General features: G+C 38.7%; 1 protein-coding gene across 1 annotated transcript in view; it reads right to left on the bottom strand.

The window, feature by feature from the left end:
• The window catches only part of LOC306847420 (protein Jumonji), a 107,541-nt gene that overhangs the window by 8,703 nt on the left and 78,879 nt on the right, over positions 1–19,959 (bottom strand). Inside the window, exons 4-7 of the mRNA XM_079381370.1 lie at positions 19,087–19,256; positions 9,716–9,883; positions 5,984–6,183; positions 962–2,201 (exon numbers count right to left, since the gene is read on the bottom strand). Coding sequence (XP_079237496.1) covers positions 962–2,201; positions 5,984–6,183; positions 9,716–9,883; positions 19,087–19,256 — 1,778 coding nt within the window. The remainder of the gene's footprint in view (positions 1–961; positions 2,202–5,983; positions 6,184–9,715; positions 9,884–19,086; positions 19,257–19,959) is intronic.

Here is a 19,959-nt window from a genome sequence, read left to right as displayed (position 1 = left end):
ATTATCGGAGAAATGGCGTGGCATCTTTATTCGTCTTTTGAAAAATAACAAAACATAACGACTGGAGAAAGTGAGCTAAGGAACTGAGGGAGAGAGAGCACCAACAAAAGGTCAATGACCAGGAATTTAAAACTCTCGACGGAATTATTGCAGCATATCGGCAGCATTCTAACAGGCTCAATAAACATTTATTTCAACTGTATATTCTGACTGGACCCTCAAATAGCACACAGGATTCTGAAGTAAAGCAATTGTGCAGGGCTGCTTTAAAACCTTGTAAACTTGTAGCTGTGCTGGACAAGCTCTGGAGCAATGAGAGATTGTTTTGACATATGGTTTCCCAACTACTGGCAGACAAGAGACTTGACAACATATGATGAGAATGGACCATGAGGCTGTTCACTGGTCAGTTTACATATAAATTGTCTCTAACCCCTTTATTCACTTAAGAACAATTTTGACAGGCTGATATGTAATTACAGTATACTTACTCATGCACAGGGCAACACAGCTACAGTAATTGCTGCAGTTGGAACTGAAGTTCTACTTGATAAGTGAGTTACACAAGACCAGAAATGGGCAACAGTGCTCCTGCAGGGCCACTGTATTAGTTTCAACCATATGAAGTCCACACCAGTCTAAAATGTATCCTAAGAAGTTATCTTGATTAGATTGTTCAGGTAGGTTTTATTAGAGTTGGAACTACAATTTGCAGCGCATTGACCCCTCCAGAAGCAAAGTTGCCCATTACTGCACTAGCCCCATAAGAGGGTTCCTCAAATCCAACCCTGGAGGGTCACAGCAGAGTTTAGCACCAATCCTAATGAAAAATACTAGAGCAAGCTAATCAAGGTCTTCAGAGTTATTAGAAAATTACAGGTAGGAAAGCTTGCACTAAACTCTGAAGGGCAGTGAACCGCTAGGCAAAAGCATTTGTAATCAGAGTTTTAAGTGGACTCACCTATAAGCGGTGGCTCGTCCATTGAGATGCCCTGAGATTTGAGGTGCTTCTTAATGCAGGCCAGTTTCTGAACATTGGGGCCCCAGCGCCGACCCAGCTTGTGGATGCGCTGAACCTGTGTCACAAAACGCATATCGTCATTGAGTTTGCACTCTGGCCTCCAGTCAGGGGGAGGCAACACTCTGCACAGTCCAGACGACTCGGCCCGTTCCCGAACTGAATCGAGGTACACCAGAGGGTCCTGAAACTCCCTGGAGGTGGGCTTGAAAATGGGCACCTCCCCCAGGGCCGCACACCCTGCCCTTCTCCTCTCCCGTTCCCTGTCTCTGTTCGGCCGTGGTGGAGGCGTGTGTGTGGGCTCTGCTGGTGTGAAGGATTTGCTGGCTGAGGTAGTGGATGTGGTCCAGTTGAGGGCGGGGTTAGTTTGGGCCCTCTGCTGTGCTTGTCTGATGAACATCAGTTTGCCAGCAGAGGCACGTTTGGGCCGCTGACGTGCTGGCTCAGGGGTAGCGGGGTTCTGGGGCATGGCTGGGGAGGCAGGAGCAGCAGGGGGCGACGGAGGAGGGGCAGGACCCATTTTCTGAGTTGGGGAGGCAGCCATTTCAGTGATACTGTGTGCAATAGTGACGGTGTTGGGGGGCTTGAACTGACCCAGGGCCTTCTTGCTGCGAGTTTCCAGTGGGCTAGTTTGCAGTTTAGCTTTCTTAACCTCAGTAACGGGCGGCTTAGTTTTAACCTCGTCACTCTCAGTTCCAGCTCCAAGGATTGTGATGGCATCACTTCTGCGTTTAGAGTTCCGCAGTCCCTGCCGCACTTGTCGGCCATCTTCCTCCTTTTCCCTGGCACTGTGGCGTCCATTAAGCCTGCCATTAGGCCGGCCCCCGTTAGTCATCTTATGCACCCCGTTCGATAATAGCACCTGTTTGCGGGTTTTTGCATTGATATTTTGAGCTTTTCCTGAGTGAGAGAGCTGGGGCCGGCCATGGCCGTTGCTGGTTGAATGATGGTGGTGGTTGTTGCTGCAAGCACGGAGGCCAGCAGAAGAAGCGTGCTTGCTGTGGTTGAGTTTGGCTTTCTTAACCAGTTCTCGTTTTGCTTTGGTGTAGGTGACGTGGCCCTTGGTCACGGTGGCTGTGTACTTCACAGTTTTGGATGGCAGACGGAAGTCTTTCGACTTTTTGGCACTGGCCGTATGCGTGCCGACTGATGATGCCCGTGTGAGTCCATTTACTTTCGAGACCTAAAGTGAACAGAAGATATCATCATGTTACATAAAGTGGATCAATGCAACTTACTAAAGGAACTGTGAGAATTCTCAAACAGTCCCCTCAATCTTGACGCCAAAGAATAAGTTTCTAATGTCTATTCTTCACAAAAACACAGACCACAACAGAGCTCCAAAAATCCCAAACCAGAGAAAACAGCAGGGAAGAAAGAGGGAGGGGAAGTGTACCAGATAGAGGGAGGGAAAAAAGGAGAAAAATGTTTTTATTCAGTGCCAACAGCTGCAAAACAATCCTTAGAAATAAAGTTTAATCATAAAATCCCATTCAAGCACCAATTCATACTCTGCTTTATACAACACAGTATACTTATATTAATTTGGCTTTAATGCCCCAAATAAAAGGAGCTGTGCTTTCAGCTGATCTGAGGCCCCCAATATACTTCACAGCAGAGCAGATGCAGCTTGGGTTACGCCCGGCCTCTCATTGTTTAACATGGGAATTAGACTATGCCAGGCTACAAACATAATCAGCCTCGACTTCTCTCTTCACATTGTTTTCTTTGGCTCCGTTTTTCTGGCAAGGCAAAAAGGATTTGATTTCCTATGTGTGTGTTCTCACAGAGCCAAGAAAAGAAGATGCAGCCGGAGGGTTTCAGTGGGCTAAAACTCCAGGTGAAATAAACACGATGTGCTTCCTGGTATCAGAGGACTCTTATTGGAGTCCTGACATTTGGCCTAAAGTCCTCGACAAGCCTTTAATCAAAACAATGCAATAGCACATGAATGATGCACTCAGGTATGCACAATTTTCTTTGTGGTGAATAGTATATAATAGTATAAATGGAAACCAACAATGTCAATAGCCCTATTCTGGGTTCTTAACTAATTTCAACTAAAGAAAAAGTTAGGAGCTAAGAAAAGGTTTGATATAAATTAAATTTATTTATTTATTATTTTATCTCTTCCATAATATGCAAACATGTACTACAGGAAATTATGTTGCAGTCCCTAATAAAGTTACTGCCATTTAATTCCATTTTTACTTGCATTTGGCATTTGACGTGTGCCAATTGCAGATTTTTTCCACCGAACAAAAGGAAACAAAGACTTGCACAATTAAAAATGCTGCTTTTGCACAAATGTGAAAAATGTGATAACCTGATATAAAAGGTGTTGAGGTTTAATTGCTCTTACTCATTTTTGTGTGAAGCCTTTTGTGATGAATTCACACTCTGTTAATAGGCCTTTACATGTTGTGCCACACCCTCTCACATCCCTCCCACTTTTTTTCTCTCTTTTTAAAGTCTCCGGACACATTTAAATAACAGCATCCAGACTGCAATGATCTCTGGGCCAGAGGTTTGCTGACAGACAGTTGAGGAGATTGCTGAGGGTTTTTGAAGTAAGACATTGGCTGTATTGTATTCCTATCAGGTGAAGCCAAACAACAAAGAGAGGCTATTAAAAGATAAGGGGGACTGAAATGTGACCTCCTTCATCAATCGCTTCCCCTTGTCTGCGCTTAAAAAAAAAAAAAATGGTGGGGGGGTATAAAAGAAAGCGACAGACTCCAGCCCCAGAGGCAGGCATGATGGATGCTCTCTGCAGGTAGAGTAAGCAAATGTAGCATGATGTCAGCTGCGGCCATGTCTATGTAGCCCCCCGTCATCACCCTTTTGAAATAACACGTCAGTGGTATACGGCACGCCCCATCCCATCTGCAAGGGTCTGAGAGCGCAGAATGTGATTATCATGATAATCCCACTCAGCATTACGTGCCGGATGCTGAGTAGAGCTTGTATGCCACTGCGCTGCAGAAATCCCACGTCTGCGCCGCAACCACTAGAGGGCCCGCTGATCCGAGAATACTGCCCGAGGGTGCACACGAGCCCTGCCGCACGCTGCCAGCTATTATTTAGACTGCCTGAAAAGGTGGAAGCGAGAGAGAGAAACCGCGTAGGGGAGAGAACACAGGTCACTGGACTGTCCCCAGTGGGCAACCTCTTGAAACCAGGGGAAACAGAGAGCAGGCTGGAGGAAACAAGGAAGGAAGAAAGGAAAGAGAATGAAAGGAAGGATGGAATAGTTAAAGGCCGGCTGGCCAAAGACGTGCGATTAACTCGGCTTAACAGCCAGGAACAAAAACAAGAGAACACACACAGACAGAGGCCAGGCCAGCTCTCTGAAGTGGATCTTGGTCGCATGTGAGCATGAGGGAAGACAGATGACATCATGTGTTGCTATAGGCCAGCTGCAGCATAGCAAAAGATTTAACTGAGAACATCTGCAGAGCTGCAGCCCACACCACACCACACACACACACACAAACACACACGCACGCACACACACACACACACGGTGCATGTCTAACTGTGTTAAACAAATGCTCTATAACTGTCTCTCTCTATTTAAATTTAGCTCAAATTAGCAGTGCAAATAATAATAAAAAAAACAAAAAAAAAACAAAGGAATATATATATATGCAAGGAAAATATGTAAGTTTGCTTCCTTTTTATGTTTTACTGGAAAAAAGAAAAAACAAAATTGGTTGGTTGGGAGAATGCTTTCCACTTTCTCTTTGGAAATAAACAAAGCCAAGTACCCACCCATTAAAAGAACAAGAAAACTTCTAAGACAAAGCCAAAATATCAAAAAGACTCAATAACTGCCATGGATACAATGAAACAAATAAATAGACCTTAACTCGGGATAACAATTAACATACAGTCCAATAATAATGCTGCTGAAACCGATCCTGCGCCTGCTGTGAGCAGCATGAGATCTCTCTTCTTCCCAGATCAAGTTATTCTACGTAAAGGCTCACAAAAATTAAATTAAATGAAAGTCTAATTAAACAATGAAGTATAAACCCTTAATCAGTTCATGTGCCATGGGTCATGCTCATGCCAGAGCTCTTCAACACCCTTCAGAAAATTAGCTTTTATAGAGAGTGAGTGAGAGAGAGGGGTCAACAGCTGTCTAATAGATTCTGACAGTATTGTGGATTACGCTGCTTCTATCTGTGCTGTTTATTGTTTTAAGTATAGCAGATGAGTGGTAATGTGTTTGTGTGTGTCAGCATAATAACAGGCTTTATCTGACTCCAGGGTTTAACGCTGGGTCAGTCATTGCGGTTAAACTGTTAAACCGCCACTTACAGGTGCCACTGCTTCATGCTGATTCATCAGAATGATTAAAACAGCAGTTCTCAAGGTAAGCCCACACTTCTCATTTTGTATAAAAAAGTCTTGTACAAGACGATTTGTACAAGAACATTTAAAAAACATCTTCTTTTGTATTTCACACAAAGAAAGTTATACTGGCTTGGAATGGGGGTGAGTAATTGAATTCTCATTTCTGAGTGAACTCTCCTTTTCATCTTTGATTAGTTTTTTTGTCTTCTGGATCATGTTACAGTCTATATTTTAAACACATGAAGCTTCATGATTTATTTATATATATATATATTTAACTTGTACAACCCCAAGGCTGAGAATCTCAAGATTAGATTGTCAGTGGCATAAAAAAGACAGAAAGAAAGAGAAACTGAGAGGCTGATGAGTTGAGGTGATCCGTCTTTCCCTGCTCTCTGAGGTTCATTGTTCACTTAATTAATCAGTTTTATGGCACTCAAAGACGACAGGCTCGTTAGTACCGGAGATGGTGGTGGGGTCTGATTGTCTGTAAGCCACATCGGGATGGATGCTCCCTCCTAACTATCAGATCCAGTATAATTCTCACGACTCCAAAATGATCCCTGTTCATACTGACACAGAGATGGACATGAAGGCTTGTACCTGCTTGCGGAGTTCCTCTGCGGCTCGTCTGTAGTTGTGGCCGTTGGTGTTGTGGCTCTTGGCCGTGGCTGCAGTGTGCTTGTGGGAGATCTCACCAGATGCGTCACACACCTCGTTACGATCTCTCCCCACAGACGACTCTCTGCCTCTGGATCTGGGAGCGAGCTCTTTGTCCTTGTGTACCTTAAGGCCATTCAACACTGCAGGAAAAAAAACACAGGGTTATTAAAATAAACAAAAATATTCTTTGTAAAGACAAATCAAATTATTGCATTGCATGTTCTTGTCAGTTACATTTTGAATTCAATTCTTGCATTCTATATAGTATGTTTCAACTCATATTTTTTTATAATCCTATTTGCAGTGGATTTTTAGTGTGGAAACGTAGCGTGTTTTGGTATGATATTGTGCACCATCCACTGCACTATGCAAGTTTATGACTGTTATTGAATGCAATGTCAAAACAATTTTGACAAGACTGCTGTTCTGCCTTACTTCATACTTACATACTTTACTGTTGCCAGCATACTGTTTTCATACTTAGAAGCAAGCAAACTGGCATAGCCATTGGGTAAAGTTGGTTCTAGCTACCAGTCTAAATGTATATAATGAGATGCATCATGAGCTCTAATTTATTGGTCCACGATAACAAAATTACATATGAGAGAGGTGCTGTGTTTATAATATGCTTACCACTGCTGCACTATATAGTATGTATACTGCGCACAGAATTCAAGTTTTCTGTAAGCCTAGAATACTTGGGTGACTAGTAAAAAATTAATATATTTAAAATACTTTTATTTCATACTAAGTACAGTTTAAAATCTAGCAATATATTTACTATCGCTTGAGACTTACTAATATTAAAAAAAATAATCAACTTTATTTGGAGTACATATTGGTACACAATGCACATGTCCTAATATTAAACCTAAAATGTGTTTTAATGTCACTATTGATGAGGATTATATGATATTTTAATAAATCAGTCTTTAAATGCAAGTTATTTAGAGTGTACCAGAAGTACTTTTATATTGCTACTACATTTGTAGGGCACACTGTTTGTACTGCAGTATCCCATGATGCAATGCACTCAAACTGACATTCTATTTCAAGTTTGACGGATGAACCAGATGGATGTCTAAATATGGGAATGATAAAGCAAAATAACCATTCAGCACTTTGATGCCATGTGATGACAAAGTAGCATATTATTATTGTTGTTCAAATTTATCACAAGTGTATTGCCTCCCTCATTTCACTTAACATTAATTTGTATAAAACACCAAAAAAAGAGCTCTGACAGACTATAAGTATAAACTATTAGAAAAATTAATTCCACCAAAACAAAAAACGTGCTGTCAAAAAACAACCGTCAGCACTTATACACAAAGTCCTGAGCAAGTGAAATCAAAGCAAACAGCAAAGCAAAATAAATAAATAAACACTTAAACAAAAGCCCACAAACAAAACACCAAAAGCCAAAACCAGACAATAAATAAAACACCACAAAATAAAATAAAACCAAGAACAACCCAAAACAAAATGGCAAAAGAAAATATATCAAAACAAACAAAAAAACTAATTCCCTTTCATCTGTGAATTTGTTTGTTATTGCATTAGTCCATTAGTTCTTTCTTTACAGAGAATGCTGTAAAAATATGTTCTGCATTTTTGGACAGGGTAGTCTGTCTGTTATCAGGCCCTCTGGACGGCTCTAATTAACACACATTCAAACTGCTCTCTGTATTTATGACTGCTCACTTTAATTTTACAGTGTTTAAATATCAACAGGCAGCAGAGCGTGTCAGTGAGGGGGAAACGGACGGGCTTTCACGCTGTAAGGTTTGCGCTTGGAACTACTACCGACAGCTGAACTCAATAAAAGGTGTTTAATTTAGAAATGTAAACACGCCTCTGGGTTACTGAGGTTCAGCGAATGAAAGCAGAGCACTGTGGTTTCTCTCGCTCTGAGAGACACTCGGAGAGAGAAAGACTGGAGCGTTGCATGTGCTCCATATTAAAGTGTCACATCTGAGATGGGCCAGCTCAGAAAACGGGCTACGTCCAGGCACGGGATAGGCCGAAGATAGACCGCATGAGAGAGAGAGAGAGAGAGAGAGAGAGAGAGAGAAGCGGGCCAAGGCTTTCCTGAGCCTGGGACTGGGTGCATTTCTCATATCCAACCAGCTGAGGTAGTTGGTAGTCTACATACACAAAACCTCAAGCTTGTAAGGAACAAGGAGCAAATTCCTGAACCTGTGACAACCTGGAGCAATCAAGATCAATTTAAGGTGACTTATTGCTGGCTGAGAAATAAAACTGAGCTTATTTATTCAAAGCTGAGTGAACAAGAATAGACGAGTAGACAAGACAGTCCAGGTGCACCAATGACATGATACTACTGTTTATGTAAGATGATATAATGCATACTGATCTTGATTTCTCATAATATGTAGGAATGTAGTATGCAAATTACTAATGTGTGTATTTGTACGTTTATATATAGTTCCCAGCTTGACGTTCTGATTGCTGTTGAAGACAAATTAATACACTCAATTAAACAGGCACTTGGCTTTCAATTATCTGCTGACAGACTATTTTTGTTTGATAACATCAAGTTTCATTAACACACATGCTCCCGCAATGCCTTGCTGCCCCTCTTTAAACTCACACAGCATCTATTGAGAGTATCAACCAAGCGCTCAAACTGTCGTATAAGGCTGTTTCATTCATTTGTTGCGGGGGTGTGAGAGTGTGTGTAGCGTACAGCGACGTGTTGCCTGCCGTTACTCGGCACAGCTGTGAGCTGAATGCATAAACACCTTGTTACCGCCTTTCCTACTAAAGTGATAATTGGAGTGGAAAGGTGGAAGCGTCACGTCCCACTCCAACACAACATTCCCATCTCCACACAGGAAGCAGCAAGTCTTCTCTCTCTTCACATGTACAGCTTGCAGAAATATTTACACTATCGTTCAAAAGTTTGTTCAAAAGATGTTTCTGAAAGAAGTCTTGCATGCTCACAGAGGCTGTATTTACGTTATCAAAAATATAGTGAATTAAACTTTTTTTATATTTTGTGTAATATTACTACAATTTAAAAGAAGTGTTTTCTATTTGAATACATTTAAAAACGTAATTTATTCCTGTGATCCAAAGCTGAATTTTCAGCATCATTACTCCAGTCTTCAGTGTCACATGATCCTTCAGAAATCAGTCTAATATGCTGATCTGCTGCTCAAGAAACATTTATTATCATTATCAATGTTGAAAAGTTAGTGTTTGCTGAAACCACAATACGTTTTGTTTAATAGAAAGTACAAAAGAACAGCATTTATTATTATTTTTTATTATTATAAATGTAAGCATCATCATTTTATAAATGTATTGCATGCTTGCGGAGTGAAAAAAAGAAAGAAAGAAAATAAATTCTATTGATGCTAGACTTTAGGTGTGTATTAACTAGGTAGACTAACTGTAGGTTGATATAAGAGCTGAACTAATTAATTGCTTTTTTAATTGGCATTTTAAGATTGTGGGCCAGTATGAGCAATTTACAGAACTTTAGTGTATACATTTTCTGCTTTGCTAAAATTAAGATAATAATAATGGGACTATTAAATGTAATATTGCATGCTTTTACACCAAAATTACTAATGTAGTAGTAATTGAGTTACAGACAAACTCTTTCTATTTTGTGGCATTTCTTTTTTTGGTCTTTATTCTTACCGAAGCCGTTAATCTTGCTAGACGGTTTGCCCTTCTTGGGTGTAGACTGGCATGATGTAGATGCCACACTGGGTGGTTTCTCTTCCTCAATTTCATCTTCATCTTCCAGATCCTCCTCATCCTGAGAGCAGCCGAAGTAGGCCATGTTACTGGGTAATGCCGGTGAGTCTGAGAGGGGAGAGAGACAGAAAATGTTAAAAGGAAGCCACAGGCCCAGTGCATTTACTGAGAAGTGGCCAAAGAAAATGGGATAAACCGGCACGACTCGGTAATCTCAGTTTCTATTGCAACCGTAATCCTCTCAAAATTAGCTGCTGCTCTGGATGAGATTAGAGACTGTCGCAGCCGTAGGAAGCCTGAGTACATTACACTCCTCTGTTTCTGTGTGTGCCGAGTGGAGATTCGGAGTCACGAGTGACTGTGTCTGACTGATGTTGCTCTTTAAGAGAAACTATGTTTTAAAACACACCGGCTAATTACCAGCAGCATACTGCAAGATTACAGACCCAAGTGAGGAGGACCATAATAAAGCACTGCTCCTGGATCAGGCAAAACTCGAAAGATTAAAAGTTCTGTGTAATGGTGGATGAGGAAAAAATTATATGAAACATTTTGACCAACGGACATGTAAAACAAAACCATACCAAATTAAACCCAAAAAGCAAACAACAAAACAAAAAGAAAATAAAAAAAATTCTAACAAAAGCAAAACAAAAATTCAAACAAAAGCAAAACAACAACAAAACCCCCCCCAAAAACAAATCATACTAAAACAAACAAACAAACAAACAAACAAAACAAAAAAGCTGTGCTCGGTGCAATACACACGGTAGATGAGCAAATACAATATAAAAAAAAAACAAACAAACAAAAAAAAAACAATGACAAGAAACGTTTTGATCAACGACTTGTAAAACAAAACCGAATCAAACCAAAAAAAATGCACCAAGTTAAACCCCCCAAAAAACAAACAAGCAATCAGAAAAGACAAAAAACAAAACACCAAGCCAAAACCAGATTAAACAAAATCAAAGAAAAAAACAAAAACAAAAAACTGAACATTTCAGTGCAAGACACATGGTAGATGAGCAAATACAAATACTACTACTAATATTAATAATGGCATGAAAAGTTGACTAACAACTTGTAAAACAAAACCAAATCAAATTAAACAAACAACAAAACAAATCAATCAAACAAAAGCAAAAAAAAAAAAAAAAAGAAAAACACCAAACCAAAACCAAATCAAACAAAAACAAACAAAACAACAAAAAGTGCAATAAACATGGTGGATGAGCAAATAACCAAAAAACTAAACTAAAATCAAACCCCCCAAAAACAACCAACCAAACAAAACAGAACAAAAAGAAAATAAAAAAACAACAACAAATAAAACTATCCAAAATCTAAACAATTTTAATTCATTAAATTGATTTTTTTATAATTAATTATATAATTACTATAAATTTATTAACCACGATACCAATGTGTTTTGTTGTTTTATTGTGCCACATTTCCAGTCTTCCCTTCTGTCTGAGTGTCTTCCTCAGACACACATCACTTTACCTAGTTTTATCAATATGCAATATTTATACATCAACATCAGCATTTCTCTTCTAAACAGCATGATGTATGTCAAATGCCTGTTGCCCATTAGCTGCCCTCAAGCCCTATCAGCACTTAAACCAGCACTACTGCACGTCTGTGATTCGGCCTGCATCACACCGGGCAACAATTATCATCATCTAGTGCTGTTCTCCACCAGCCTCATGAATGAAACATGAGTGTGTCGGCCACGGCCCTGCGAATGTGCTCTCATTAGCTCTCTATTAACGTGAAGTTGCAGCCGGGGCGGCTGTGCTGGTGATGTCACTGCATACATGCAGCATTTGACATGCCACATTAATGCTTATGGTCTGTGTGACAACATTTATAATAGCAATGAAGACAGGTTGACTGTTTAGGGAACAAATAAAATGACTGAATGAAGTAGAAACTTAACGAGGTGCTGTTAAAAGGATGGCTGTAAAAGGGCTGAGAGACGAGAGAAAGCCAGAATGCTGCGTCACTGGTGTTCACTGGTGAAATGGTCTTGTTATTGTTCACTAAAATGGCAACCCTTTATAATATGGTTTCATTGGTTAACATTGGTTAACTACATTAGAAAATATTTCTAAACCATTTATTAATTGTAGTTAATATTTCAGCATTTACTAATACATTACTGAAATCAATACCTGTTAATTATTGTTAATTTATTATTATTGCTATTTAATTATTTGGAAACGCTTTATTTTAAGGTGTACTTGTTACACGTTACATGTACTTACTATTATAATAACAATTAATTATTCATAATTACATGCCAGTAACCCTAAGCCAAATGCATAATTACACTGTAACAAGGGCACCTTAAAGTAAAGAGTAACCTTTTATTTCATTGACCTGAATGAACATGTACTAGCAATGGACAGTTGTATTTTTATTCACTAGCATTAAGAAAGATGAATAAACACTGTAAAAATGCATTGTCATTGTTTATGACCCTTGACCCTTGAGCAAGCCACCGAACCCCCAACTGCTCCCCGGGCGCCACAGCATTGGCTGCCCGCTGCTCCGGGTGTGTGTTCACAGTGTGTGTGTGTGTGTTTGTTCACTTCTCACTGCTGTGTGTGTGTGCACTTGAATGGGTTAACTGCAGAGCACAAATTCCAAATATGGGACACCATACTTGGCCACACGTCCTGTCTTGTCCTTTCTTAATATCAATTAATGCATTAACTAACGTTAACTAATAGGACCTTATAGCAAAGCGTTACCACTAAAACTTTAAATAAAATGATTAAAAAATTGCTTTCAGTATTTGAAATAAATAAAATAAACATTAACAATAAACAAACTTGGGAAAAAAAAGAAATACATTTTGCCTTGGCAACTAACTGAAATAAACATGTTACTAAAAATACCAAAACTAAAGTAAAAATAAAGTTAAATAAGAATATTAAAACAAAAACTAATCCAAATCTATAAAAACAAAAAAACCTTCAGAAAAAGAATAGGTATAAGAATATTATACCAATACAGAGCATAACAGAGCAAATACGTTATAATAGTTACCATATAAAGACAACATTAAAATAACCTTTAATACCACCTTACCTTTAAAATAAAATAAAATAAAATTTTACTTATTTTGTGAATTTAATGTGTCTGGCTTCCAGTGTCATCCCTATCCAGCTATGGTTACTCCATGTGGCAGAAGACAAACAAATATGACAGGGTCAACTTTCAGCCTTCACATAATTCAGCCGCAAACAAGTCCAAACAAACAAACCAGACACCTGAAGTTATTAAGAAAATGGCTGCCATTATCATTATCTCACACTCCCATAATGTGGGAGTTAAAGGTCAAAAAGCCAATTGCTCACAGACCGGAGGGTCATCCAGGGTCATAAATGGGGGTGGGAAACCGCTGGGGTCTCCACCATTTTTTCCTATCTTTAGATGCTTTTCAAAACAGGACACTAGCAACGCTATAATCTGTTTCATGCTCCCCCGAATGAGTCCCTGGTTCAGGCTCTCCCCATAATGAGGCTTACTGAGTGCCCCAGGGAATGCTGGGTAGGGAGTAGCCCAACTATAGCTCCTGGTCACTGGCGTCAGGGGTGCACAAACCGGATTTTTGATAGCAATCATGCATCGTCTGTCATGCCTTCTACCCCCTCAGCTTCTTTCTCCAGAGCCAAATCTGTCATCTCCCAGAGAGAAAGAAAATAAAAAAACAGACCTTTCCCAATCCCCAATTATGTATGCTCTCATATTCACAGGCTGACACAGATCATAATTAAAGATGAAGGCATCCATTTCAATTGTCATTTTTAATTCAAGCACAGACATAATTACAACTGAAGTGTTCTACTCCGGATGCTCTTCTTTTGTCCCCTTTTATAAATGCCAAAGAGGTTCAAATTAAAGCTCAAGAAGAACCAATCAAAATCTGGCTGAGTAGAAGCCCTCGCGCTCATTGGACGTCTAGTTGCCGTGCGGAATGTTTTGATCAGACACATGGTTAAAGGGAGTGAGGAAGTTTCCCTAAAGAAATCGTTCACCCACAAATAAAGATTTTGTCATTTACTCGGTCTCATGTCGTTTCAAACCGGCATGATTTTTTTCTTCCATGGAACAAAAGTTGAGAACTTTGAAAAACCTTCCCGCTCTTTTCCATAGGCTAAAATTAAAGCATAATAAAGCAAAGTGAGAATTAAGCGTGCTTAACTGTACTGTGTACTTGTAATGTACTTAAAATCTTATAACTAAAAAAAGTACTTGCATAATACGGATGAAATCAAAGGCCACTTAAAGAGACAACACTTTCTCAACTGTGTCTTAACACACTTAAGCACACTTTTAAAAGTGTACTGTGTCAAAAAACAAAACCGAATCAAACCTTAAATTACATTTTAAATAATTGTTTTAATAATGTTTTTAAGCTTTAAAGTACACTTAAACTGATGTTTACTAACATACTAAAGCACATATATACTTGATCATGATTCAAACTATTAATTGCGATTAAATCGCATCCAAAATAAAAGTTTGTTTACATAATATTTATTAATTTATTATGTATATATAAAAGACACACACATACAGCATTTATTTTGAAAATATTTACATGCATTTACGTATATTATATTCATATAAATTATATCATATATAAATATATTTAATATATAAACATAACATTTTTCTTAAATATCTACTTGTGTGTATTTATATACATAATAAATATACACAGTACACACACATATATTATGCAAAGAATACATTATACATTTAAACTTTAATATATTTACATTTAAACAATCTAAATGAAATTAAGTGTCTGAAAACATTACATTCAATTCACACTAAAGTATAATCTTAAAGTATTTTATTTCTGTCATAGGCACTCTTTTTTTAATAAGTATGCTAAAGTGTACCTCTTTTTCATAAAACATAACCAGACTAATTCCAAGTCATTCAGTCCACATAAGAAAAAAAGTCATACAGGTTTGAAACAGCATGAGGGTGAGTAAATGATGAGAAAAATGTATTTTTAGGTGATTTGTATCCCTCTAATAGATGTACAGGTCTCCCATCTTGAGATCTTGACCCAAGGTTGTCAGGGCTCCTGTCAGGTTAACAGGTTTTCCAGCAGGTCAAGATATATGGCAGTTGAGAGAAAGGATGTTAGACAGCCCCCCTGCTTCGCACTACTGTATATCCCCTCTGTGAGACGGCATATGGCAGTATGGCGTGCAATAGAGAGCGGCGAGTGAGAAGAATAAGAGGGGACATTAAAACATTGACTCTGGGCTGTGACGGCAGCAAGAATGCGCTGGGATTATGGATTATATCTCCTCTAATTTACATTCCTGAATGTCTGCAAATCCATTAACCCAGTTTGCCCTATGCTTGAGGAGTCGTCGGGAGAATTTAATCAGCCTGCTGCCCCACCGCCAAGCCGCACACCTCAGCGCGCTTAATTGAATTGAAATCAGCTATCTTTGTTCTTTCGTAGCGCACAGAGCCAGTCCAGCAGCTTCTGAATGCGGCTGCCGTGGCCTGAGAGACGTAAATAAGGCTTAAGAACAGTCAACGATATCTAAGAGACGCGGAAATTGAACTAAATGCTCATGAGGACATTCAAAGGCACATAAAAATACAGTTACAGCTGCCTGTTATGTAACACGGGCAATAGAGGAGGTTATTAATTTACCCATATCTCCTTACCTACTCGAGTTCACATCATGAGGAGTGTGTATGCCGGGGTTTCAGCATGTTTAAGGAAACAATTTAATAACACTTTTTAATAATAGTTTTAAACAAATTACGTATAAACAAAATTTAAATAAATAATTTAAAACATTTTGCAAGAAAACGTGAATTTTTTTAAATATGTTTTAGCACCACATTTACTTTGGTATAAATAAATAAATAAATAAATAAATAAATAAATAAATAAATAAATAAATAAATAAATAAATATTATAATATAAATTGATTGAACACAATACAAATTTGATCTTACATACAAGGTTACAGAGGGATTTCCGTGAACAGTTTTCATATAAGCAAATCACTGTAACAATTAATTGAAATGTATAGTATGAAAAAAACTGATTCTCAAAAATGAATCAGACTTTCCAGCTCTATCTGTGGATGAGACTTACAATAAGAAATATATTCTATCATTAACACCTCCAAAATAATGTTTAAGACTATTAAAACTACTAATGTTAAGACTTTCTACACTATTAAAGACACTGAGGATTTACAGGCCATATAGAGGATATGACGGGAATGGATTTCATCTACACAGATGTCTAGATGTTTTAATTCTTTATGTTTTTGTAGTAGATTAGGAAACAGCTTTGTCCATGCTTTAAACACTCATCAGAATTTAAAGTGGCATGTAACATAAAAACAGCATTGTGTTTGCTGCGCGTTACTTTACATTGCATCAGAAGACACAATCTGGATGTAAAAAAAAAATAAAAAATACATTTTAAAACAAAAACAAAAAAACACTCCTAATTATGCTGTTGATATCTCAAAAGCCAGCACCCTAGAGATTATGTCTGTTTAAGGCAGAACAACTTTTCTTTTGAAGAAACCATCAGAGATTTCACAACCTCGCATTAATCACAGCCTGCGCTCTACTCAGCAGTCGCACACAGCGGTCCGGTTAAATACTTTCTCTGTGTCAGATAAGAGCTGCGTTTTGCTGGCAGTCGGCCATAACTGAGCTATTGTAGGACTGCCCATTTGACCCTGGCTATATTTACCCAGAATCCATTGATCTGTATTTACCCATCCTCTCTACCTCCACCCCTGCGAAAGATCAACACTGTCTGCTCACGACTGCCTCTCCTGATGGCTGGAACAGACACACCAAAGTAAAGAGCCCTCTGGAAGATATTGAATATCAGGGATCCTTTGAAGGATAAACCAACACATGGCATGATGACAACTCTCGACTTCTCATAACACCAGTGTATTGTAATGCCATTTGGGCAACATTACGCTCCACACACATTAATACACACCAGCCTCAGTAGGGGAGTATCATCTATAAATAATACCACTAGGAGGGCGGTGTACGGTTAGTGAGGTGCAGCCCATTGTCTAATTGCCGCTGTGGAAAAAACAGCTAGGAGAGTCATTGAGAGTTGAGGCTGATACGTAATACCCTCGACGTGTGGCTTTGGCCTCTTCCTGACCTCACACACCAGGCCAAGTCAAGTTAAGGCCAAGTCCGAGAAGACCTGAGCTGACCCGTACACGCATCTGATACAACTAGCTAATGTTTCATACGGTACAGACACTCACACAATCACATCATAAAGTGATTAAAAGACTACTTTTATAGAAAGCAATGGCCATAAATTGTGACTAATGGACGTCTTGTTTTTGGAAAGCATGTTACAGGACATTTCTGGGCTGCTATTCTGAAATCCTGGGGAGGAAGGAAAGTTTATACTGAAATGAGGCAGTTTAAACCGTCTCCTGCAAGGTTTAAGTATTATGTTGTAAAAACTCCGGCCAATGAATAAATTCATGGTCCAGTAAGCTTTCGTTCTTTGGTTTTTGAACGGTATTAACGGAACATTCGGCTTCCACTTTTCCTACCTTTTACACATCTCAGGACATGCATGAAACGGGAGAGAAACCTTTCTGTTTTGACCGATAAGTTGAAAAACTGCCGGCTACACTTTTGATACTAGTAAATGAATTTAAAGAGTCAAATAAATATTATTGTACAATAAAAAAGGGCCTCACATTAACTTTACAGACGGCGAAAAGTAGATAGAACTTAAATCTATTGAAAATCTTGCTTTTTTTGTTGTTGTTTGGGAGGTAAATCCACAGAATGGGATTGTGGTAAATGTCTAGAACCAAGTTCCATTTATTAATTAATTTAAAGGGAGACAGGTAATAGTGTTTTAAATAATGTTCAGTTTCAATTGTTTCACTTCATAAAACCTCAATATATTGTCAAGAGCCACTTTGTATTGCCTGATATGCTTTTTTTGACTCTCAAAGTGACGGTAGCCATTGAGTTGTATTTTATGAAATCACCAAGGACCATGGTTTTAGCTAAAAATCTTCTTCACAGTTCTAGAGAAGAAAAAAGTCCACTACATTTGCATGACCTAAGGCTGAGTAAATTTCTAAAATTTTATCTCAATTAAATTTCTGTAGTTTCAAATTATTCATTGGCAAAGAGGCTCCATGCTACCCTGAAGATTTCAGTTTTACCTGTTCTGTGGTTAAATATTTGAGCTTCACTCTATAGAAACACTGTGTACTGACCTTGGAAGTAGGAGGCACCCATAAATCCCCTGTGAAAGGCATAGCCTGGTTCACGAGAGGTGGGTGTGTTTGTTGAAGTGTGTGTCCGTGACACTTCAGGCTGATAACGCCTCCATTATTCAACATGAAAAGGCTGGTGAGATACATCCTAACTTTGACAGTCAATGTTTGTGCAGCAAGTGCACTGGAGTTCAGGTGCCATGAAGGCCACCTCCACCTCTGCCATGATACCAGACACTGGTGCTACGGTTCAGATCGCTTACCTGGACACCAGGTGAGCAGGACAGAGGTGTCGGGCCAAGGCTGTATGGAAGGTTATTACAAAGATAAAAATTAATTTTGTTTAAAAAAAAAAAAAAAAAAAAACAATGCTAAAGTTCACAAAGTGACAAAAACAACGAAATTGTTCATCAATGCTGAGGGGTCTGATTTAATCATTTTCCCAAGCCTTAATTATGACCATCGCACGTGATGTTGAGGGGCAAGTAAATTTGACACTGGTGAAACCAGAAACACTTGTGAAGCACTGCAAAGCCAATACAAAACACATTAAAGCCTTGTTTAGTTTATCTGAACTGCCTCTAAACATACAGTCTAAACAGCCTAAAAAAATTATTCCTGAATATTTTCCACTAGTTGACTAGTTGTTTCTCTGAGTGGAGCCAGTCCATGTTGCTGGATACTCTCTAATGATGGTAGTTACAATTTACTGCTAAATGTAGCGGCAATCACACATTTATAGCACATTTAATTTCCCACAAGGACTGCAGTGCGCCATGTTAATCTTCAACTTTGATTGTATTATTTTGTAATACATGGTGCAGTTTCTAATGAAGCATTGTAGTCAGTACATATTGTGTTGCTATGTTAGAAGAGATTACTGAAATTGTCTTGAAACAAGAGCAAAAAATGAATGCACCATTAAAACCAAGTAAAATTTAAAATAAATAAAAAAATGGTAAAAATATGGATGTAAGGCTAGGAAGGAGAGACGCTGAAAAATGAGGCAATACCTCGAAGGCATATGAATGTGAGGAAGTCTTCTGTCTTGGGCTTGCGTCTGGAGAGGAATGTGATATGTGTGAGCGGCATGGGCAGAGAGGGGTCGGCCATCTTCACCGGCGTGGTGCTGGGAGAGTTGGGTTGAGACTGAGCAAACTTCCTCTGTGCATGCAGTCTGGGCCTAAGAGAGAATGGAAACAATAGATTTTAAATACACTTGTGTTATATCATATAATGGTGAGTTTATGGACACATTAGAAAAACCTTTCTTCTCAAAATCCCCACTTGGCACTGGGACTCGGATAACGCTGCCCAGAGCAATAAATTCATCTTAACGCATTTGCTCTTGTGATTGTAAAACTCCACTCGGGGCCTGGCTGTTGCCATGACTAATTCAGTCGATCTGGAACCCATTCAAACATGTTTTTGGTCTGATTAGCACACAAGAGCTGCTACTTCAGATAGTTATCCAAATGCTGATAACTGGGTTGAGGACTGGAACAATATAGGATACAAATTCAGAGGTATTCACACATTTAAGCATACTGAACTGAAGAAATATGGTGAAAATGGGTGAAAAATGCAAAGGTGGCCTTTAAGACTTTACTGTTGGCTTTTTTCCTCTTTCATTAAAATCTAACAGTGTTTACAAGTAAGGACACAGCTATGAAACCTTATAAAACAGGACTGTTTTTGTAATTAACCTCTTCTCTGTCAGGTATGGACACCTGTTTCCACCATGGAATAAATAAAGGTAATTGTGTCATTTTATCTCACAATTCTGACATTTTTTTCATAAAGTCAGAATATTGAGATAAACTCACAATTCTGCGAAATTTCGAATTCTGACTTTTTTTTATGGAAATTCAGAGTTTACATCTTAC

Source organism: Barbus barbus (genome assembly GCF_936440315.1).
Source record: "Barbus barbus genome assembly, chromosome: 27".
NCBI lineage: Eukaryota > Metazoa > Chordata > Actinopteri > Cypriniformes > Cyprinidae > Barbus > Barbus barbus.
The sequence above is the reverse complement of the archived record's forward strand: the minus strand, read 5'-3'. Positions and strand labels throughout refer to the sequence as shown.